General features: G+C 30.4%; 2 protein-coding genes across 2 annotated transcripts; one reads left to right on the top strand and one right to left on the bottom strand.

The window, feature by feature from the left end:
- Positions 1–2,907: 2,907 nt before the first annotated feature.
- LOC132732925 (uncharacterized) lies at positions 2,908–4,242 on the bottom strand. Its single transcript, XM_060719450.1, has 2 exons — positions 3,604–4,242; positions 2,908–3,342 (listed from the first exon to the last, which is right to left on the bottom strand). The coding sequence occupies exons 1-2, from the start codon at positions 3,955–3,957 to the stop codon at positions 3,244–3,246; spliced, it is 453 nt and encodes a 150-aa protein (XP_060575433.1). The 5' UTR covers positions 3,958–4,242; the 3' UTR covers positions 2,908–3,243.
- A 1,776-nt stretch (positions 4,243–6,018) lies between these two features.
- LOC132732927 (uncharacterized) lies at positions 6,019–16,251 on the top strand. The gene is made up of 8 exons (XM_060719452.1): positions 6,019–6,530; positions 8,173–8,223; positions 8,778–8,902; positions 10,986–11,285; positions 11,576–11,680; positions 12,683–12,718; positions 13,417–13,482; positions 14,494–16,251. The coding sequence occupies exons 1-8, from the start codon at positions 6,041–6,043 to the stop codon at positions 14,644–14,646; spliced, it is 1,326 nt and encodes a 441-aa protein (XP_060575435.1). The 5' UTR covers positions 6,019–6,040; the 3' UTR covers positions 14,647–16,251.
- The last annotated feature ends 5,265 nt before the right edge of the window (positions 16,252–21,516 follow it).

The raw sequence follows: 21,516 nt of genomic DNA, 5'->3' as shown, positions 1-21,516 counted from the left end.
TGACATTTATTTAAAGATACAAAATTCATCAACATTTGTGTAAAGTTTGAATTAACTGATTTGATAAAAGTTTTTTATATTATATATATTCTTTAATTTCTGTAATGCGGGGCTTTTATGAAAAACTTGACTCAAAATGTTCATGAATAAAATCGGTTAATATGATTTAACATATAATCAAATGTATCTGTCAGTTTGTATATAATATTCAAACTTATAAAAAACAACACTTTTTTACTAAATAAACGCCTACATTCTTGTCTCGGGTAAAACGTCTTTATGTTTAGGTTAGGGGTCGAGTTTTCCAGGAATAGATATGTCATAGAGTCATTATTTGTAACGTTCAATTATTTTTTTAAGTGAGGCAGTCTTTTTAATTAAGGTAGATCTTTTGTATTTTATCCTCAACATTTTTTTCATTTTAAATAATTGGTCGTTTACCGTTGTGAAAGTCAATACATTACTGATAATTCACCTCAACATAATAGCGAAAACTATGAGAAAAAAAATCACTTTAATCATTATTATTTTTAAAAAAAATACTCTGAAAATATTAGTTTCATCGTATTTCCACAATTTGTTAAAAACTAGTTCAATCCTGTTCAAACTGTATGGAACCATAAACAAGAATATTATTTATAAAATCCAAGCTTATGATGTCCATCTTTATATCCGTGCATTTTCTTGATATCCGTGAAATATCCTTGCTTTTAAAAGACCATATTGTGCCTTGTGATGTTGAACTTGTCATTATTGCATTTGATTCACAAATCCTTAAATATAAAATCATGGCAATTTAAACATAATACAGGGTTATTTATGATACCATGATTATTTAAATACAATTACCACATAAAAAATTCTTCATGACTTTTTCAATCTGTCTCATAAACATATACAAAAAATATATGTGAAATTATACATTAGACTGCAAGCCGTAAGCATAAAGTAGGAGTATCTACACATATTTTATAAGAAGAAAGATCCATGCAGACTAAGGTGTCATAGGTTTTTATAATAATAGTATATTTAAACTGACAATTCCAACATAAACGATTGTAATTTCATTATAAGTGTATGATTTCCATTAAAACCATCCCCTCATCATTTTGTTTAATATAATATTTGCCACATTGAGTTTAAATATGAATGTATCTGTTTGTTTTAAACATTGGTTTTATTACGTAAAAAATGTTTCAGTATGTTTACATTGATGAGACGTACATGTAAAAATAGAAATTTAATTTCAACACAATAACAACTAGAATAGATCATTTTAATGTCAGTCGGAATATAAATTATATAATATAGTAGTTAAACCTGGGTAAAATTAATATTATACTTTTAAGAAAATAAGGATTTGTTATAATTATGTATTTACATTTTTGCAACATTTTCAGCCGATTTAGTACGCGTCTTGCTGAACGAAAGTTTATATTTAAATTAAAACATTGTAAAGAAAATCTGCATTGACATTTTGAACTTTGTACATACAGCACATGCATAGGCGTGATCTACTGCAGTGTCGGGACACACTGTACACATTCGGTATACGGTATACTACAAATCAGGTAAATAGCCTGGGTTACCGATTATTGAGATAAAAATCTAAATGATTTATCTTTTCCTTTTTATTTTTTTTCCTGACACAAATTCTAATCGATTTATTATCAACTGTCACAAATTACACAAAAATAATGTTTACATGTGTATAGCAATGGCATGTGATTCAGGACGAGAAACAACAAACAAATCTATTTCTGGTTTCAACGTGGTTATAAATAGTCTTATTAATTATTTTTTGACTTTGGAGAAAATTTGGGTATTAGAAAGCTGTGAAATATAATGAAGATGACAATGAATAAGGTTATACATTTCCACAAAAAGACAACGAATATCATTTAGATGGGAATTTCCTTGGGATTTACAATTATCAGGTATGTGGAATGCATCAATTGATATTTAATATTTAATTTAATTTTACTTATTATGTTCTTTATCTTTTATTACACACTTAATGTATGAACTGAGGTTTGTTAGGGTCTGACAATAATTTTTGATTGGTAGTTCCTTAAAGTTAAGCATATTTTATCTGTTGAGGAATCTCGATGGCATTTGTTATCTTATTTTAGTTCAGAAAAAAGGCTTTTTAAAATACAACACATCTTAACGTCAATGTCCTCAAAGTAACATTGTTGGCACTTTATTTGTTAATGGATATGACAGACTGATTCAAACGAACTTTTTCCACAGGGAAACAATGGGTAGCAGTTCGGAAATGCAAAAGAGATAACAAAAAGGGGTTTGGGGAGATTATTTAAAAATCATAATAGGTCAAAACTGCTTTTTAAAACTTCCATAAAGTATACCGTTATGAGGCTTTTCTAGTGGTGAGAACTATTCTTGCATCTATTGGTCGATTAATGTTTGATGCAGCTAGCTTTTACCACAATATAGAGGTGCCTGTTGGTATTTTTTTGAAAAGGTTTTGGTTAAATTGTATCATATCAATGTAACTCATATATGAGATCTTTGATTCATTATTCTTGCATATCAGACTGGCGTTTCCGTGAGTTTTATCCATGCCGGAAATTTCATCTGGCATGGGGGTTCCAGATGAGTCGCGTGCTGTACAATGGTGCGGTTAGGATGACGTCATTTTACCGTTATGACTGAAGTTGTTATTGATACGCTGTCGTAAGAATGTAGTTACGGTTGTAATGATATCAATTTTCATTTAAAATAAAGATAAAGAATTTAAAATATAATATGGTAGAATATGCAAGAAAAAATATCTGACATATGTTTGCAGATCGGATCGGAATATCCGTCCCTCGGTCACCCGCCCTCGGGACGGATATTCCGATCCGAACCGCAAAATATGACAGATATTATTAGACTTAATTAGATAACTCTAAAGTTTTATTATACGGGATATAATTTTAATTTCAAAAGGATAACGCTCAAGTTCAGCAGATAACATGTAACTAAGGATACTAATTCGGGTCTTAGTAGTTGAGCGTAAAATGGCATTTACTTGTTCCATCATATTTAAATTTTAAAACCCAGTGTATTTTCAATTTACTGTATTATATACATACGAAAAGATTTATATTTTTAAAGTAATTTGTCATTTATTACTTTTATAAAGACAATGACACTAACTTCGATAAAAATCATTTATTATAAATGTATATTGAAAACCCCGTTATGAACCAGAAATGATGTTTAGACTATGATGTCTTAATTTTCACAGAATCCGTCATCTGTGACGTCATCATTACACAGCAGCTCGCTTGACGATGTTTTTGTCATGTGATTCCTGACTTTAAACCACAAAGTCTGAAATAAAAAATGGAATTAATTGTCAATTTGTTACTTTTAAGAAATGAATAATTGACATTTTCTATCATGTCTAACATCAGTAACAAGCAATATTACGGGATTTTCTACATAGAACATTAAGCCCATTTAATAGATAGTTACTATACAAAGGACGAGAAAGTGACAAGTGTAGTAAACAAATGTCTTACACAGATAGAATCTACTTAAGCTATGCCAAGCACTTGACAAAGATAAATACGGATAACAATTTGTACTCACGAGTTTATTGCATGGAAACTCCCTGTTCGAGAAGAACATCAACAGAAAGACAATATATAGAATGATCACCATAACATAACCGACTATCTTCAGAATTATAAAAGTTTTCTTTTCACATAATTTCTGTCCGATATTTTTCTTTGAATATGAACATTCATTTAATTCAGTACCACAGTCACTGATGAGGTCATAATCAAACGTGACGTACAAATATCCTTCTTCACACATTTCTATGCATTTTTCATCAGACAGCACAGGCTTTTTACAATCTTCAACTTTTATACATATTTTACCATCTGCCACCCTTGTAGGTCCACATGATGAAACGCAAATAGACCGATTACCGGTTTTCATTATGAAAGGCTGCTCAGATGGACATGTCACATTTAGTTGTGGATATATAAATGACTCGCCCTTGAATGTAAATGGTGTCTGAAACAGAAACAGACTTTTATAGAAAGTGATGATATGTAAGGAATTGTTTCGATATAAAGCATCTATATACAAAGATCTATTCTGTTTTATAAGTCTCTTTTTAATATCAGCTTCGCCAATGTCTATACAATCGCTATAAATACGATATAAACTGTAACAATGTAGAATGATTGAAAGAGATACTTTGACATGAAGAAAATAAAAACAATTGCTAGATATTGTTAAAACGTCTTGGATAAATAGATGTCTCATCGTTAAATGTAAATGGTGTCTGAATCAGAAATATTTGTAAACATATTTTATATTAGATATGTAAGAAATTGTTTCGATAATGATGCATAGCCGTCTTCCTTGCCAATCTGTTTACCAACAAAGAATGATTTAGCAAATCCTTCGATTTGAAGAAAATTTAAGTATGTTAAATGTAAAATATTGCCAATATTTTTTGAACAACCATTCTGCTTAAATGAATAGGGTCTTGGTTTAAGTAACGTTTGGTTCGTAAATTGAAATTTTGTGTATCAGGTTTTACGAGGCATTATAAAGTCCGGGCAGACTTCAAATTGTTCAACATAATGTAGGGAAAACGTAATACATAGGTATAAAAATCCCTTACATAGCCTGCTTCGAAGTTTATTTAACCTTCAAACTTAATGTACAGAGTGGAAAACCTACATCAATCTTAAGATTGAAAAAAGATGTAAAAACCCTTTACATAAACTTAATACATTTTATTAGAAAGGTAATAAACTGTAAATATTTTACTATAAAGACACATTATACCCATATGTATCTTGCTCTATTTACTCATTACAATATAGTATTATATTTGGTTAGGTTTTTTAGTATTAAACATTTTAAAGGACAAATAGCCTCGAAACATAAAATTCGAATTTCTTAAATAGATCATCCAGGGCAATAAAACCAGAAAGATATTCAAATAGTGATTGAGAAATATGCTGAAAAAAATATATGGAAACAGGTATGTTTGTGCTAGTCTTTGTGCGATTTGATTAAAAACGTTGCAAGACTTTTTAATTTCGGAGTCCTTTTAGAATGATACTGATGTAAGAACAATACATATAGAATTGTTAAATATTATCAACCCGTAATTTTATGTGACATTTGTTGAGAATAAGGATGATAATACTATCTTAACGATTTATTATATTTATTTTCCTATGGCTTAACGTAGATAAGAAATTTAATTAATATGCTGCCTCTTTGGAAGTAAATGGCAAATAATTATGTTATATCATTTTAGATAATTTCTGTTTTCTGAATATTGAATAATCCAAAAGTCCTATTAAATCACTATATATATTTTGTTTTCCTATAACATCTACCAAATAAAATTGTTACTCATAAAACATGAACACAAGTGTTTTAACACATAATATCAACGTTAACACACGACAGACGGGTACGTGATAAAATCTTATATAAAATCATGTACATGTTTATTTTAAGCATACTTTATACATTTCTAAACGCTTCAATAGCTTATATACACTATAGCAAAGACAGCTGATCTAAATATTGTAGACGAACGTTTTCATTTACTACTGTGTATTGCTTAAATGTAATCTGAAATGATTCAATATAACTCATATTTTAAACTTTTCACTACGAAATTTGTGCAGAATTAAACTTTTTTGGTCGGTTGGGTACACGTGTATTTCATTAAATATGTATGTATTTCATATAAGTTAAACGTACAAAGGGAAATCACTAATGTTTATGAAATAGATATCCCATAATAGCAATACGTCACACATTTAATTTAACAAATTATTTGGATTAAGTAGATAAAACAGCAAACTTACGCCTTTTACATGTAGAACAATACCAAAAAAGTAAATAACACACACCGAAATTCTCAAATACGCCATTATTCACATTGAAATAGTGTCGGTAAACACGCTGGTATTCCCCTTATATATATATTTAGCATTGATCTTATCCTGAACGACATATAAATGTGTAGAAAAAAACTTCAGTAATGGCTACGAGTACAGAAAATAATGCAGAATATTTTGCAAATGATTGCCGTGATCAGGATTTAAAAACTAAGATACCAGCTTTACCCGAAGGTAAAACAAAGCATTTCTTTGTGTCTTACACCAGTTTAGACAAAGAACGTGTTCATTCAGTAATTGAGGACGTCGAAAAGAGATTTGGTCTACAATGTGTATTTGATGAACGGGACTTTCAGGGTGGGAAGGATATAACAGTAAATATACGTGAAGGAATGATGTCTTCATTAAAGGTATTACTCTTTCTGACACAAAATTTTCTCGAAAGTGGCTGGTGTAAGTATGAAACTGACGCCGCATTTATAAACTCTATGGGTTGTGGCTATAGCTGTATTGTGCCTGTACTGCTTGAAGAATGTGAGATACCGCCTACACTTGTGACCTTGACATACATTGATGCCACTATTCCGGGATTAGATGTGCCAGCTAAAATTGCAGCTTCACTTCTACGCCCTGGTATGTTTGATGAATAAATGTTGTATGTGACGAAAAAATAATTGTATTTTGATAATTTAAACTCTAATAATTACATGTATAGCTATCTATCTTGAGATATTTAACATAAAGCATCCTTAATTTTGACAAAGATTGAATTAATAAAAAGCAAGATTAATTAATATGAGTTCTTTTAATTGCTGGACTTTTCCGAAAATAGTGTGAGCTTATAATATATTTCGGAGTCTGTGTCTTTGTATACTCCTTCATTAACCAGAATATTGTCTCCTTTAATAAACAGGAACTGTTTTTTCATTTCCATAACTAAATCATTTACTTTGACTGTGCGTGTATCTTTTGTATTCATTTAAAGCTGTATTAAACACACTATGTAAGCATATTTTTCCGTCATTATATGGTTTCGTTAACATTTTTTACGTACTATTGTAAATCTCATAAAAAATGGTACATAAGTTATGATTATAAAAGGTAAACCCCACGGTTACACTGAAATTTCTATACGATTTTTAACATGCAAAGGAAGACTAGTATAATTAGCTCGTGTATGCGCTACGTCAAAGTGGCAAAATCAATTGTCGATCACAGCAAATATGAAATATTCTTGTGCAAATAAACGTTTACCGTCTTATTTTCACGGTGCATAAGCCCTGTTGTTAACAAAAAAGTAATCATCTCTTAAACAGATCGAATTTGTATGAAAACATTCGTAAAATAATGCGGAAAAATACCGTTTAATTCAGACTGCTACTTAAAAATAAAATGTTGACTGAATTTGTATTGATGTACGGATGATCCAAAGGCGGAGTGTCTCATGCAAATAGAAATTGTACGTCAGATTTCGCCACAATGAGGTTGCAGAATGTTAGGTTTATAAAACTCATTTTTGTTGTCTGGACACCAAAATAAGAACGGGAACGGAAGACGATATGAAACACATTTAATGAACGCAATGTAGCTATTTTTTCTAAAGCAGTTTTAAACCTGATAAACTTTACCGACAGTATGTATATGCAATAGTGCGTGTAAACATTGCGTACTTAATCTTTCAACTCTTCTAACGCTCTTTTTACTACCTGAGAAGACGGACCAATTAAATATAAAATCAATGAATTTACTTTAAAGGTTACAATCTGTAAAAAATTATGCTGATTTAGATATTGTTAAAGAGAAAATCAATTTCGATCATTAATTAAAAAGTGCGTCGTCTGCTGTTGTGGCATAATTATACTTTTATGCAAGGCAAGAATATCACTTATTTTTGCGAGCATTTACATTTAAGCCTTCGGACTTCTTAGACGACTTGCCCTGTGTCCTTGTGCTTCCGTAGATGTTAATGCACGTAAAACAAGGTGCAGTAGCCCTCTACTGTTGATCTACTTCCTATGCATATCTAAAGAAATCGAACTTTGCAGAAGTAAGTTAAGTTACTGAAGCAAGCATATAAAAACATGCCAACTTGTATGACAATTTATTGGGTACCATCCCATAAAAGGCAATAAAAGTCCTTCCAAACTTAGACTTTCTTTCAACAGGTCCCACCTTATACCTTAAATCTAATATATGTCAAAACATATTATTTCACGACAAATGTTGTTTTACACGGATTGTATGCTTTTTACTTTACTTTTACCTTTTTATCTAGCTACCGATGACGGTTTATTCTCTCTCAACATTCGGGCTTTTAGCAAACAATGTAAGTTAAACTTTTTAAATAAAAGTAGCATAGACAAGTCTTTTTCCAAACAAGAATTTATTTTAATTTCTTTTAATTTTCAAAGATTCATTTTGACATAATTCATTATACATACTGATACCTAAATTTATATTACGTAAACCAGGTTCCAAGTTTACTAAGAAATAAGAAGCAGGATCATGATCAGGATCAAATTGATCATCTCATATATTGTCTACTGTTAATCCTCATAGAATGGATATTTAATATTTACGTTATAAAACTGGTCTTGAAAAAGAATGTTTATGAAATATTAATCAATTTATTGTTATTTAACACGTTTAACGTGTTCTTTGTAAAATGTTATAAAATATATCAGGGAAACAAACTTTGCCTAAACATGAAGATTATCATATAGAATATAATGTACATATAAATAATAAATATTTAGGACCAATATTTTCATCACAGATGTAATATTATTTTCATTTCAAGGCACCGTATTATATGCAAATAATATCATATCGATTCAAAACAATGAATTGTTATTTAATATTTATGTTTATACATTTTAGATGAGAATGGATATTGCTTTATAATTCCGGCTGTTCGAGATAACTTAAGTGTCGTCAGACCTGCAAAGTATCGATTCTTAATTGATGATAACCTCATAGAAAAACTGAAGGAAAACAAGGTTGAGGTATGTCTTTTTCCAATGATAACAACCTCTAAAAGCACCTGTATCATAGTTTGGAGACCGTTCTGTTGAAAATGTGTCAAAGATCAATCGTATACATATACATGCACAGTTCGTTTACTTGAGTGCAGGTATAAGTAACCCGCACTCCAGAGCATGTCCATTGATTAGTTCAGTTTTGATGGGGTTTGTGACGGCAGAGAAAGGGAAAGCAATTAAAATATTATATTCAATGGCTATTCATTGGTTACTTTTTTGGGGGGCGGGGTCATATTGTGACAAAAGGGAATGTGGTTTTGTGTTTTTCTATGATACAAACGGAAAGAACATCAAAACACTCGGCAATCTGATTACGCCCCCTCGTACAAATCAGATAGCATCGTGTTCCGACTCTTTCTATTACATATGTTATCCATTCAGTTTGTTGCTCTTTCAGGTTGTTTGTCTTTTCTATCTTAATTCTCTAAATTAAATCCCTTAAATAACGCTAAAACTCATGGTCACTATGTTGTGAAGAAAAGTTTCACAATCAGTGCTCATGGGTTTCAAAACCACAAGGCCACCTCTCACTTGATACTGTATTAAATATATTCATTGCCCTGAAATATAACGAAAACTTCAATTCTCTTGTTTTCAAATTCAAGGACTGATAACTCGAAAACCAGGTCGATTAGCCCAATTATTTTTTCGCTTGAAAAAAATACTCTGTTATTGTATTACGTCTAGCAAAGTTTCAATAAATTTTATTAAACAGTTTTCATTATTCCTTCTATATGTCTATGAAACCCTAGCATACGGTTTTAAATCAAATGCCTTTAAACTTCTAAGGTAAAGGTTTTGAAAGCATTAACATAAAAATAAATTTCCATTTAATAATAAAAGAATTAGATATTAAACACACGATTGCTAAAATATTCATATCTTAACCCCCTTGGTGATAATAAAGTATCTGTTGTCATTTTAATGCGGCAGCGAGCAAATGTTCTTCCAGTCATGCTGATATGTACCGGAATGTAAAAACTTAAACGTACACAAAATTATGGAACTTCGAAAGCACGAAAATACTATAAGGAAAAAAACAATGATGAATATGCGAAGACACAATGACAAAAACGCGACAACTATAGACTTGAGATTGTGTCTTTTCAACATCATCATTGTATTTTCGTCCTCTCATTTTTGCGTTTTCGTCTTTGTATCTAGTTGTTTTTTGACATTTTGTGTTTCAAATTTCTTCGTCAATAGGCGATGATCCTAACCAGATATTTATACTTTGCTAATGTTTAAATGAAATCAGTTTAACATATAAAAGATTGTGATGTGCGATTTGATTATCACTGGAAAATCCTTCAGCGCTATTTATTATTTCAAAAAGAACCAAATGGTGGCACATTCCCAAAACAGTGGTTTCTTATTGTATTCTATGTAACGTTATTCCAATCGGGACGTCCTCGGCTGTTATTCATAATAACATTGGAGTCATTACGGATTGAAAGTAGATCTGCCACATGGTTTCAGATGTGAGGGTAATCTTCGATAATGTAAAACGCTTATTTGATATCCAAAGGAAACTAAAGTCTGTTTCGGTACATTTGTGATTGAAGATATGTCTGACAACCATTTTTGATTTAAATATGCTTACTGATGTTCAATTATAGTCAAACAACATGGGGCATTTTGTACCCTCTGTTTCTACAACCATAATATTATAAAGTAAATAAATAATGCAATGTTTATTTTACTTTTATATCATTCTATGAATTCTGTACTTTTAGATGCAATTTTACTTGCTATATTGGAAAAGAACTTGTCAACAACTCCCACCTTTAAATTACTTTTGTTTACATGTTTAGCTCCTTAGCGTAGGTTAGACCGACATATTGTATCCGTTCTGTGTATTCTTACTATTGTGTTCGAGGTACTTATCCAAAGATTAACGGAAAGGGCTAAAAAAGCAAAACAATCTTATGTAGAAAAGGATTAACAAAACAAGTTTCAATCGTGCAATGAATAAATTATGTTTTTCTCCACAATCAAAGAGGAAGCCGAGTATGTGTATACAGTGTTATTATTTTCCTTGTTTCAGGTTCCAGAAAAACTGTTAAATACGACTGTCGATCTCGTGAACAAGGATAGCATTATGTGCTCATACGATTATCTTTACCGATGTAAAAACTGTGCATGGACGTTTTTTCTACTACCACTTTTAGCGTTGATATTTGCAGTTTATGAAGCGACATGGGTTCTGGATACTGCTACTAGAGGAAGGGGGTCTAATCTTTCAGATTATGTGATTTTGTTTGTGATAGTCACGTTCTTTACTTCCTTATTCATATTCATTCAAATAATGATTTGCTTCTTGCCAATATGCTGTCATAGGAAACAGGTAAGTTACAATAAAACTTAAAGTTACACGTAAAGAAGAACTTATTTTATTCCGAGGTACTTTTCATTCATGGTGTAAAGGTTAATATTTTAACCCAAAAAATGAGACCATTTATAATTATGTACCCTCATAAAATTATGATTGCTTTCAGAAGGCACTTTGCACAGTATATAATGATCACAGATAATTTCTTAAAAAGTAATGTATCTTAATCCGTTGAAATTGATTATATATAATTGAAATATCTTTTCAGCGGGATTTCTTTAGATATAATTCTAATATCTTTTCAGCGCGATTTCTCTCTACAATCCAAATTATGGCGGAAAGTCGGTAAAGAGTGTATTGAAAATAACGTTTTACTTTTGTTCACTGGCAGGAGAAACAAGAAACCATCTATATCCTTTTAAAAGACATTTTAATGCATATTATATTATTAAACGCCACATTATGGCCGATAAGTGCTAAGTTAAATATTTTTACTTTTCAAAATATTATTTTTTGGTGTCTTGTAAACGTTTCCTTAAAGTTGTTCACTGGCCAATGACATGAACAAGCTTTTGTTTCTGACCTGCAGAAGGTATGCCCTTCCAGGGGTCATTGGGTCTGGAAATAGCTTGTTTTAAATGACGTTACTCTATGGAACTCTCTTCCTATGCCATAAATATATTATCTTTTGCAATCAACGTCATGGAGCATTTCTAAGTAAAGAATATTTTTGATAAAGCCATTTAATTATAAAGATTTTACTTGCATATAGATATAGATTCATAACGTAATACCGACAAATTAAATTATTATTTAATACATGAAAACTCTTTTTGCTGAATTGTAACTTTAAAACGTTTAGATTTGCAACTTTTAAACTTTACAAATGTGATTACTATTTATCTTTTCTCAAAGTTATGTATGTATTCTTCAGAGACACACATTTCTACACACAATACAAAATGGTTTATTGAAAGTCAATGTAACTGAATTATACTACATGTCTCGTTTAATAATATTTTATTGCATATTGACACAATATACAAAACGGTTTGGCCAAAAATGTGTGCAACATTACCTGAGTCTCTTACCTGTAACATGTACACATCAGTTTACAATGGCTTTCATAAATAATGTTTTAAATTTTGATTTTCACTTTGATATGAAGGCATTTGTATTCTATGTCTTCCTTACGTTCCCTTCGCAGCTTCCTTACGCTCCCTTAGCAGCTCACTGGATATACGTGAGCGATCATAGTGAAACATTCGACCGATGCGCAGGAGAATATGTCTTCCTAACCAAAAATCCTTACGTTTAGCTTTTCTTATTGTTTGCTTCTGTGTTGCTTTTTATCAAATAAGTACGAAAGCTTTAAAACAGTGTTTGTCTCTTGATTCTTTGACTGTATTCAGCTCCTTGTAATGAGATACAACATTGCGAGGTGTAAGGTAATATTTGACTATTTGTATATAATTATAATATACTGTATACGAGATTATTTTTACAGTTTTTATAATACTCTATTAAAGTTCAATGTTCACAGCTCCCACTTTGCTATATACTGTATTTCTTCACATTTTAAAGTATCAAAATAGTATTTCAAAGGCTTGTTTTATATAATTTATATACTTTTAAATTTGAAGAAATAAATAGCAGAACGGGAGCTGTGAACATTGTACTTTGACTTTGTTTCGTTTCATTTTATGTTCAACCATGACAATTGCTGTATGCCCCTTATAAAATATTCAAATTAAAATAAGATAAGAACTTATTGTTTCGTTAAATGTTCCCAGTACCAGCGCCCGCGTCCAGTTTTTATATTTAATGTTTTTGCTATAACTTTTATCATTATTGCATTACTTACAAGTAAAAAGTATAGGCTTTTGTTCACCCGAAACAAAAATGTCTGTAAATTTCTGTTGGTGATTTCTGTTATGTGGTGTAATAATGTTGGACATTTAGGCTTTGCTTGATAATGATCAAGATATAAACTTATCATATTGTTTAAACTTTTTTACTGCGTCAAGTATATAATTTGTCAAGCATGTTGTCTCCTTTAAAATAGTACAAAGGTAAACGTATAAATTATCTGTGTATCTTTGCAACATTGATTTAGTTTTATCTTTTTTCTTTATATTCCTTTCAGGAGTACTTTGTTGGTATTATCAAGTCAAGGAATATTACACCGACCGATCGGACATTAACACCCGAGGTAAAGCATTTACTGAGATCACCATGATGATTTTAATTTGAAAATATGATGTAGACGAAGGCTTATTCAAATGAGTTTGCAATGTTCATTCTTGAAACAACATTATTCTCTTCTTTTGTTTTTATTTTTTATTATTTGTATTGAATGACAAGACTTGTAGTGTGGATAGTGATAATGATAATGATTTACTTATGTTAATTCAATTATAATCCTGATAATTTAAGTGGATTTGTCTACAATGAGCGCATTGTCTTAAATATTTAAAATATAAATAATTACAATAGAAATGTTTCAATTTCAATTTCTTATAAAATGTTGCTGGAAAGACTTGTAAATAGAGTTCTGAGTGATTTGGTATGAACATTTATAGGATGAATTATAATTTGTTTTTGAATATCTTATTATCTGCTATATAAATATATGTTATAACGTATTACATTATTGTATGTACATGTATCTAACACTTGCCAGCACCATTCATATGTAATTCTGTTGCGGCTGATACTAAATATTACCAACGTGATTATTTACTGTATTACAATAGTGGAGATAAAAACCCCATACGTCAAAATTGAAAATGTTGCAGGCTCGGTTTGGTTGAGCCTGTTCATGGACAAACAAACCTTTCTAAATAGACCAATTCAATTAAAAAAATAGATTTTCTCTATACATTTCTTTCGGGAACATTAATAGAATTTCTGATGACATTAGATATTGAATTTATTAGTGCACCTACATTGTATTTTTTTATAATTTTATATAAATATTGGCGATTGGTGCGCCTTATGGATAGCTTTACCAAATGTCTGTGATCCGTGATTGCCATACTTTTTTTAAAATTCATTTTATGAAATTATGATTTTCTTACATAATATTAAGCCAGGCTTACTATGTGAGAACATATTTGGAAGCGGCATTCTATTAGATGTTTTTTTCCTGATTTACATACGTATAAAACCGTCATTCACAATTTTAATATAATTATATAGCATGAAATGTTTATTTTTTCAGATGTATGCAGATATGTTAATTGAAAGACATCTGGAGCAAAGTCTTCATTTCCTGGCAGACAATTTTGATTTCCTACCAGACGCGCCATACAATCGTCACAATGTAAAGAAAGGGAAAATGTGCATTTGTCAACAACTTGAGCAGGATTTGTAAAGATAACGCCGTATTCCTTTAACTTACATGTGTATCAGAGTGATTTCCCTTTGATCTAGACAGATATTATAACTATTGACTTGCAAAGATTATTGCCTGCAGATATACAATGTTATGAAATGTGAATTTAAAAGAACTCCCAATATTGGTAACTTCAATTGTTATCTTTGTCATGACTTTCAAGAATTGACAGATATTCTACTCGATACTGGACTTGAAACTATGTATACAAGGTGTATATTGACATCAGTGGAAGCGCAAGAATCATTGAAAATATTAAAACAGACAAGATTGTGAAAGTACAAAGCAAATCATGATCAAAAAGCAGACTTTAAAGCAGTGCAAACACTGAAAACACCATAGCACAGGTGCCTTCAATTTGAAATAGAATTTAAAAAAAATGGAAACGATAAACAGTAAGAGAAGCATGTTCAACATTTTATCACGAGAAACATGTTGAGAAATATAAGAAAACAGCAAAAAAATATTAACAGATGAACTGCACGATTAGAAGTACATAAAAGTTATATTTGTAAATTGAAAAATCGCACAAGCATTATATCATCAAGTCATAACAATATGTTTTCTGTACAAAGCGGGAGATCAGATTCATAGCAGAAAAAACTGTAACATTTAACGAAACTCCAAAACAATCAAAAGTAATTAAAATTCTATATTAATATAAAAACAGGAGTAATATCTGTAATTGTGAGTTAAGACATTGGTGTATAGCCCTTAGATGTATGTGATGTTAGATTTGTACCTCTTCTTATGATTGCATATCTTCTCTCATTGGTCGTATTTTCATATTTTGGAAATCAATTTTCTGAATCTTTTGAAAATAACGTACAATAACGTAAAACCATTGTCTTATCATTGTACGATTTGCTTAGCCATTGTCATTTAATTTAAGTTGGATACATATATATGGAGGAGATTACAGCTAGTGTGTTTGTATGCTAGACCATGGCGTGCTTGTATTGGTAGTCTTAAAAGACAAACACATTTTATATTCAAATTTATTTTAAAAATGTATAAAAATGACCTTGTCAGTTTAAAATGTTCAGACTTTGAGACTGTCATGGTGTTTAACATAAAAATATCTGTCATGATCTTATAAAATAATATATTTGTATAATAGTGTAAGTATTTTGTTTATTCTAGCATGCAAATAATGGAATATATAACCGACGTACGAATAATTTCAATAAAAAACAGAAATGTATATTCATTATGTTTTAAACTTAATGATGTTTAATATTGTGCATCGTCCCTTTCATAAAAATGTATCACCACCTAGTCTGCCAAAGCAATTTGCAAAACCAGCGTCCAGAGTTATTCTTTAATCTCATGCAAATAAATCTTTTTTGAATTTGTCTAAAAATGAAACGATGATAACAAATTCATATATATTTTGAAATAAATAATAATGACAATATTATTAAATAAGATTTGTACACAATATTTAGCATAAAGTCACACATTCAGAACTAAATCACAACAAGTGACGATATAAACAAAAGTTATATCGTAAAATAGATATATTTAAGTTGTGCAACAAGAAAATATTTTTCTATTAGTTTTTGTAACAAGAACCACTTTTAAGACAAAATATTGTTGTTAATGTGGTGCTTCTTATTTATTCTCTTGCAGAAAACATCATCAGATTGATTTGCTCTCCATTTCACATGAACACTTTAACCTAAACTATTCACGTATTGACATAAGCCGTTTGTAACACTCCATTCTTTGCAGTCACGTTCATCTCTTTGGTCACGTCCATATTTTTGCCAAAGTATCATACCTTTTAGTTAAGTATTTACCTCTGTACTCACGTTTATATCAATAACAAATATTCTAAATGCTGATAAGACTCAAGCGAGATCCATTTTGTAAAATAAAATATGAAATCACCGCAGAAAAATATACTATGTGTTAACTTTTTGCTTTAACTGTTCTGTTATATAGCTCGCTTTGCCTTGCTTTTTCCTTTTATCCGCATATCCGAACATGGTTTCCTTATCATCTACCGATATAGACTCAACGACAGAAAATAGTCCTGAAGTTGAAAATTTAGCTACATGTTTTATTCCTTCGGCATCGGTTAAAAGTTCTTTTATATCCTGAAATAAAAAAAAATATTTTAAGTAGTGTAATGAAAAAAGGGAAATAAACAATAAGACCTTCACGGTCATCAACAATAGAAGTTGTCCTGAACTCGGCAAATATCAGTTTGTCCCTCAGAGAGTACGAAACCGTTCTCGGAAACGTTTAACAAATAAGAAAATATAAGCGTTTCTTGTATATACGTTGTTTTCTGAAGCATTCAATTTGAGTAAAAAAGACAAATATAAACAAGGCGGTATTCGCATGTTTAACGCATACTTGAATAATATGTTTGGAAACATTACCTCTGAAAAACTTTTTTCCTGATACAACGTGTTATCAGCCAACTTATGGTGTTTTCGTTTGGAATCCATTGCCTCTTGTAAGGGCATGTTGAGCGACAAAACCTTTCCCAAACCTTCAAAACAATAAAATTGCTTGTGACGTGTAAATAACTTTATTGGTTAAATTCAAAAAGTGTTACTGTAAAATAAATTTTCTACATTTTCATGAAAATGAACATGAATCGGAAGTCATGCTGCTTTAAGATAGTTCTTATCATGAAAGACATGATTGTGTAAACAGACTGTCAGGTCCTATTTTACGACGAAAACTTAAGTTTGTACGAGTAATTAATGGGTTGATTTCATCGTTTAAAACTTCACACCCTGGTGTTATATTTAAACATGTTTGTACTTTATAAACTGTAGACTTTTTTCAACTATACGTGATATGTTGAATATCAAAATGTTTCAACCAGCCGGTGTATAATGTTCCTGAGAAAGTTTTAAAGAAATGGCTCCTTTTAATTAATATTATACCATCACTGTAAACCATCGTTTAATAAGCAGCAACGTCGGTTCAAAGTTAAGTAATTTATGCAATCTTTATCAAGAAGCACTGGTACCTGGGCAACTGTTGTAGCTATATACGATCCTCCAGCCCCGCCAGTAACCAATTTGACATTATCTTCATTATCGACGACGATAATTATCGATGACCTCGGACGTTTACCTGGTCTTATTTCGGACCGATTGATTTAAATAAATGTATTTTAGCATAAAGGTGACTATATTGCAATAGCACAGGACTTCTGTTTTGGGATTACTCTGGTCGCAATATTCATGTAGTGTGTGTTTTAATCATTGCAACATGTACTCATGTTAAAAAGACTTACCGCTACTGAAAATATTGTTCAAGATCGTCTCCGTGAAGTGAATGATTTGAAATCTCGAAATAAGGTCCGACAGAACAAGGTTGCGTACATAGAGAAACAGCTTCGTTTACAGCGACAGCACAGTTTCAACTTGGATAAAATGTTAAAGAAATTAAAGTCATGTAACAAAAATGAATATTCAGATCTAGCTAAAGTGTCCGAAGTTAAAACGTCCGTAAAATCTACAGTTGAGAGGAATCAAGGTATCAAATTATAATTATCTTTTATATACGGATGCACAGAGGGACATTCCGATTTTATATTATTTCCTATCTCGTGGCCACGAGTTATAACTCAGGAAAAAAACAAAAAAACAAAATGCTATCTCGTGGCCACGGGATGTAACTCAGAAAAAAACGAAAAACAAAATGCTTTCTCGTTCCACAAGATACAACTTAGAAAAAAAAACAAAAAACAAAAAATCCTTATCTCGTGGCCACGAGTTATAACTCAAAAAAAAAACCAACAAAAAACAAAAATTTGCTATCTCGTTCCCACGAGTTATAACTCAGAAAAAAAACAACAAAAAAAAAAAAAATTGCTATCTCGTTCCCACGAGTTATAACTCAGAAAAAAAACAACAAAAATTGCTATCTCGTTCCCACGAGTTATAACTCAGAAAAAAACAAAAAACAAAATTTGCTATTACGTACGCAGTTTTTACCTGATTTTACATTAGTTTTGCTTTAAGAATGACATCCCTTCAAACTTCAATCAAAGAAACGCATACAACAAACATGTCGGTGTCTTTGTTTCTCCCGTAACCGGAACTTACGTATTCTCGACAACTCTTGTTTCCCGCCATTTTGCCAGTGCGCATGCACAATTTGCTGTAAATGTAACAGCAATTACAAAAATCTACGTAAGCGGCGGAAACTCTGGGAGTGGAGATGATACGACCATTCAAACTATTATTATTTAGCTTCAGCAAGGTGATGACGAAGCAATTCAAAATCTTGACTCCGACAAAGGTTTTTATGGAGTCAGTCACAGCACATTTTCTGGATTTTTATTGTATGAAGGCTTCTCTCCTTCAGCTATAATAGAAAAATAAGACACAATAAAACTGAAGAACTAAAAACATTGTCATCAATTGAAACACCTTCATTTTTTCATGAAATAGCAAAAATATGACTATAAATAATTTGGTAAATTTAAATTAATGTTGGTGCCTGTTTCAAAAATATTTCACTCTAAATATTCAAGTCTTTTGAAAATTTAAAGGCTAAATATTTGAGAGCGTTTAATAACATAACATAACATCATAACATAGGATAACATTTTATTAACATATTTTTTAATTAATCGTATTTGAACACATTGATTGAACATCACGATTCTACATGCATGCATAAAAAGTATGTAATGAGAGAATAATATGCAAGAAATGAATGTAATAGAGATAATTGCATAGCCTTCATAATTATGTAGTAGATTAGGTGTAAATTTGATGTAAAATGATTTACATAAATGCGTAACAGCATATGTTTACACTATTTCCAGAGGGTAAATTATACATTCAAATTTAGCGTTATAAAAATGAAATACGCTAGTTGTGGTGATGAAAAAATATGTAAATAAGTGTTTCTTAAATTAGAAACAGGCCTCTTTCCCACTTGGCACCATTGTTGTAGTGTTGAAAATTAAAAGCCTTAATATGTTTTCTATAAATAGAATTTAGTTACCTTTTACCTAATATTTACTTTTTAATGTTCTTAGTTTGCTCAGGAGTACTCTTTAATAGGATAGATCTAATCGTCAGGATGACACCACCCTTTGAATGCAAAGGGAAATAAAATACAAATATTGAATGAATTTTAAACCAACCAACGTTTTAATGAACTAAGTTTTTATTTACACTAAACTAAAAGTTACTTAAAACTTAACAAGTTGACAATAAGTACTGTAATATAAAATGTTAATATTTAAACCAGAAATGTGATTATCAGAATTAACTAGCTAAGTGAAAGATTTAAATCAGTTGAAAGTTGTTAAAAAATGTAATAACTGAAAATATGAAAAATAACCTTAATGATTCTGTGCTGCTTAACTAATAAATCTAAATAGTAGCAATCCCTGTTTTAATCAGTATCAACGAAAAATAAAGATCATATTATTCAAGATGGCTGCCACTTAAAACAAAGAAAATATATTAATTAATCTTAATAATAATTACTAAAATTACTTTCAAATTTATCAAAAATGTTTAAGTGAATTTGAATAATCCCTAAGGTTCATTTAAATGCCAAAGTGCCAAAAATAAATTAAATAATTAATTAATTTACCTTAGAGAGCTTTTAGAGATGTTACTTTTCCAAAAATTACCAGCAGAATGTCTATATTTCTTGCGATGCTTGTATGAATGGACTTCTGAATCCCGGAGGGAGCTAGCATCTACCTACAAGTGGCACTGTATGTAACAACTTATCTGATTGGTCAAATTACAGTAAACCAGAATTTACTTAACAAATGCTTTAGGCTCATCAGTACTTTACATAACTATTCTAAAAATAGATTATGATTCATGGAAAATTTTGCAGAAGTATCATTGACCATGAATAATGATTATTAAAAGAATAAAGTTTTACAAAATATTTCTAACAATAAAACTAGAAGCTGATATCAAACTAAACATATTTACAAACATATCTAAAATTAATGCTAAATCAGTAACTTTTATCTAACTAAGTTTAAGCATCAGTGTAAGTGAAAGTAGAACCATTCTCTATATATTGTATGTAAAGAGTCTTAGGCCATGCTAAGTTACTGTTAAAGAATGTATCAATAAGTTCTACAAAGTTACCTAATACAATTGTAAACAAGATTAAACTAGTGAATGATATACAAGAATGAAATGTCTGTAAAACAATACATGTTGATATAATTAAACTTTAAAATAAAACTTAAATCTAAATTAAAGTTTAACCTCTTGTTATTTCTTCAAAAATATATATGAAGATTGTATATGTTACCCTTTTTGTGTAATGTTATACAACATTATGTAATGATTATGTTAGCTGTTGTAAGTGGAATCCAACTTTACAACACGTTGTATTATTATTATTATTTTTTTTTTTTGTTTAAAAAAGGTGAGAAGTTGTGTTCATAAGCATTGTTATGCTTGAGGGCATTCAGAGTTGCTGGTTTCTTTCCCCGTTAACATTCTACATAGTCAACATAGGGTGGTATATTTCAAAGGTACTATATACTTTTGAGTGATTATCTACATTTCCTTCGACCAAGACGTTAAGTCTTGCGTTTGGGGGATCTCGTCACTGGTTTTAATACATATATTACGTACGCAGTTTTTACCTGATTTTACATTAGTTTTGCTTTAAGAATGAAATCCCTTCAAACTTCAATCAAAGAAAGCTACGGTGCTTTGCAGACCATCAAACTCCTTATTTACTAAGCAGATATGTAGCATGAAATAGTTTTTCTACTATTATTTTGATAACAAAGTCGAGGATTTATTCTCCATATTCGTTTAGTTTTGAGTACAGATGATTTCATTTAAACTGTAAGCATGATAAAAAGATTTCACTACT

This window comes from Ruditapes philippinarum, unplaced genomic scaffold (assembly GCF_026571515.1).
Source record: "Ruditapes philippinarum isolate M1 unplaced genomic scaffold, ASM2657151v2 ctg1819_1_1_1_1, whole genome shotgun sequence".
Lineage (NCBI taxonomy): Eukaryota > Metazoa > Mollusca > Bivalvia > Venerida > Veneridae > Ruditapes > Ruditapes philippinarum.
The sequence above is the reverse complement of the archived record's forward strand: the minus strand, read 5'-3'. Positions and strand labels throughout refer to the sequence as shown.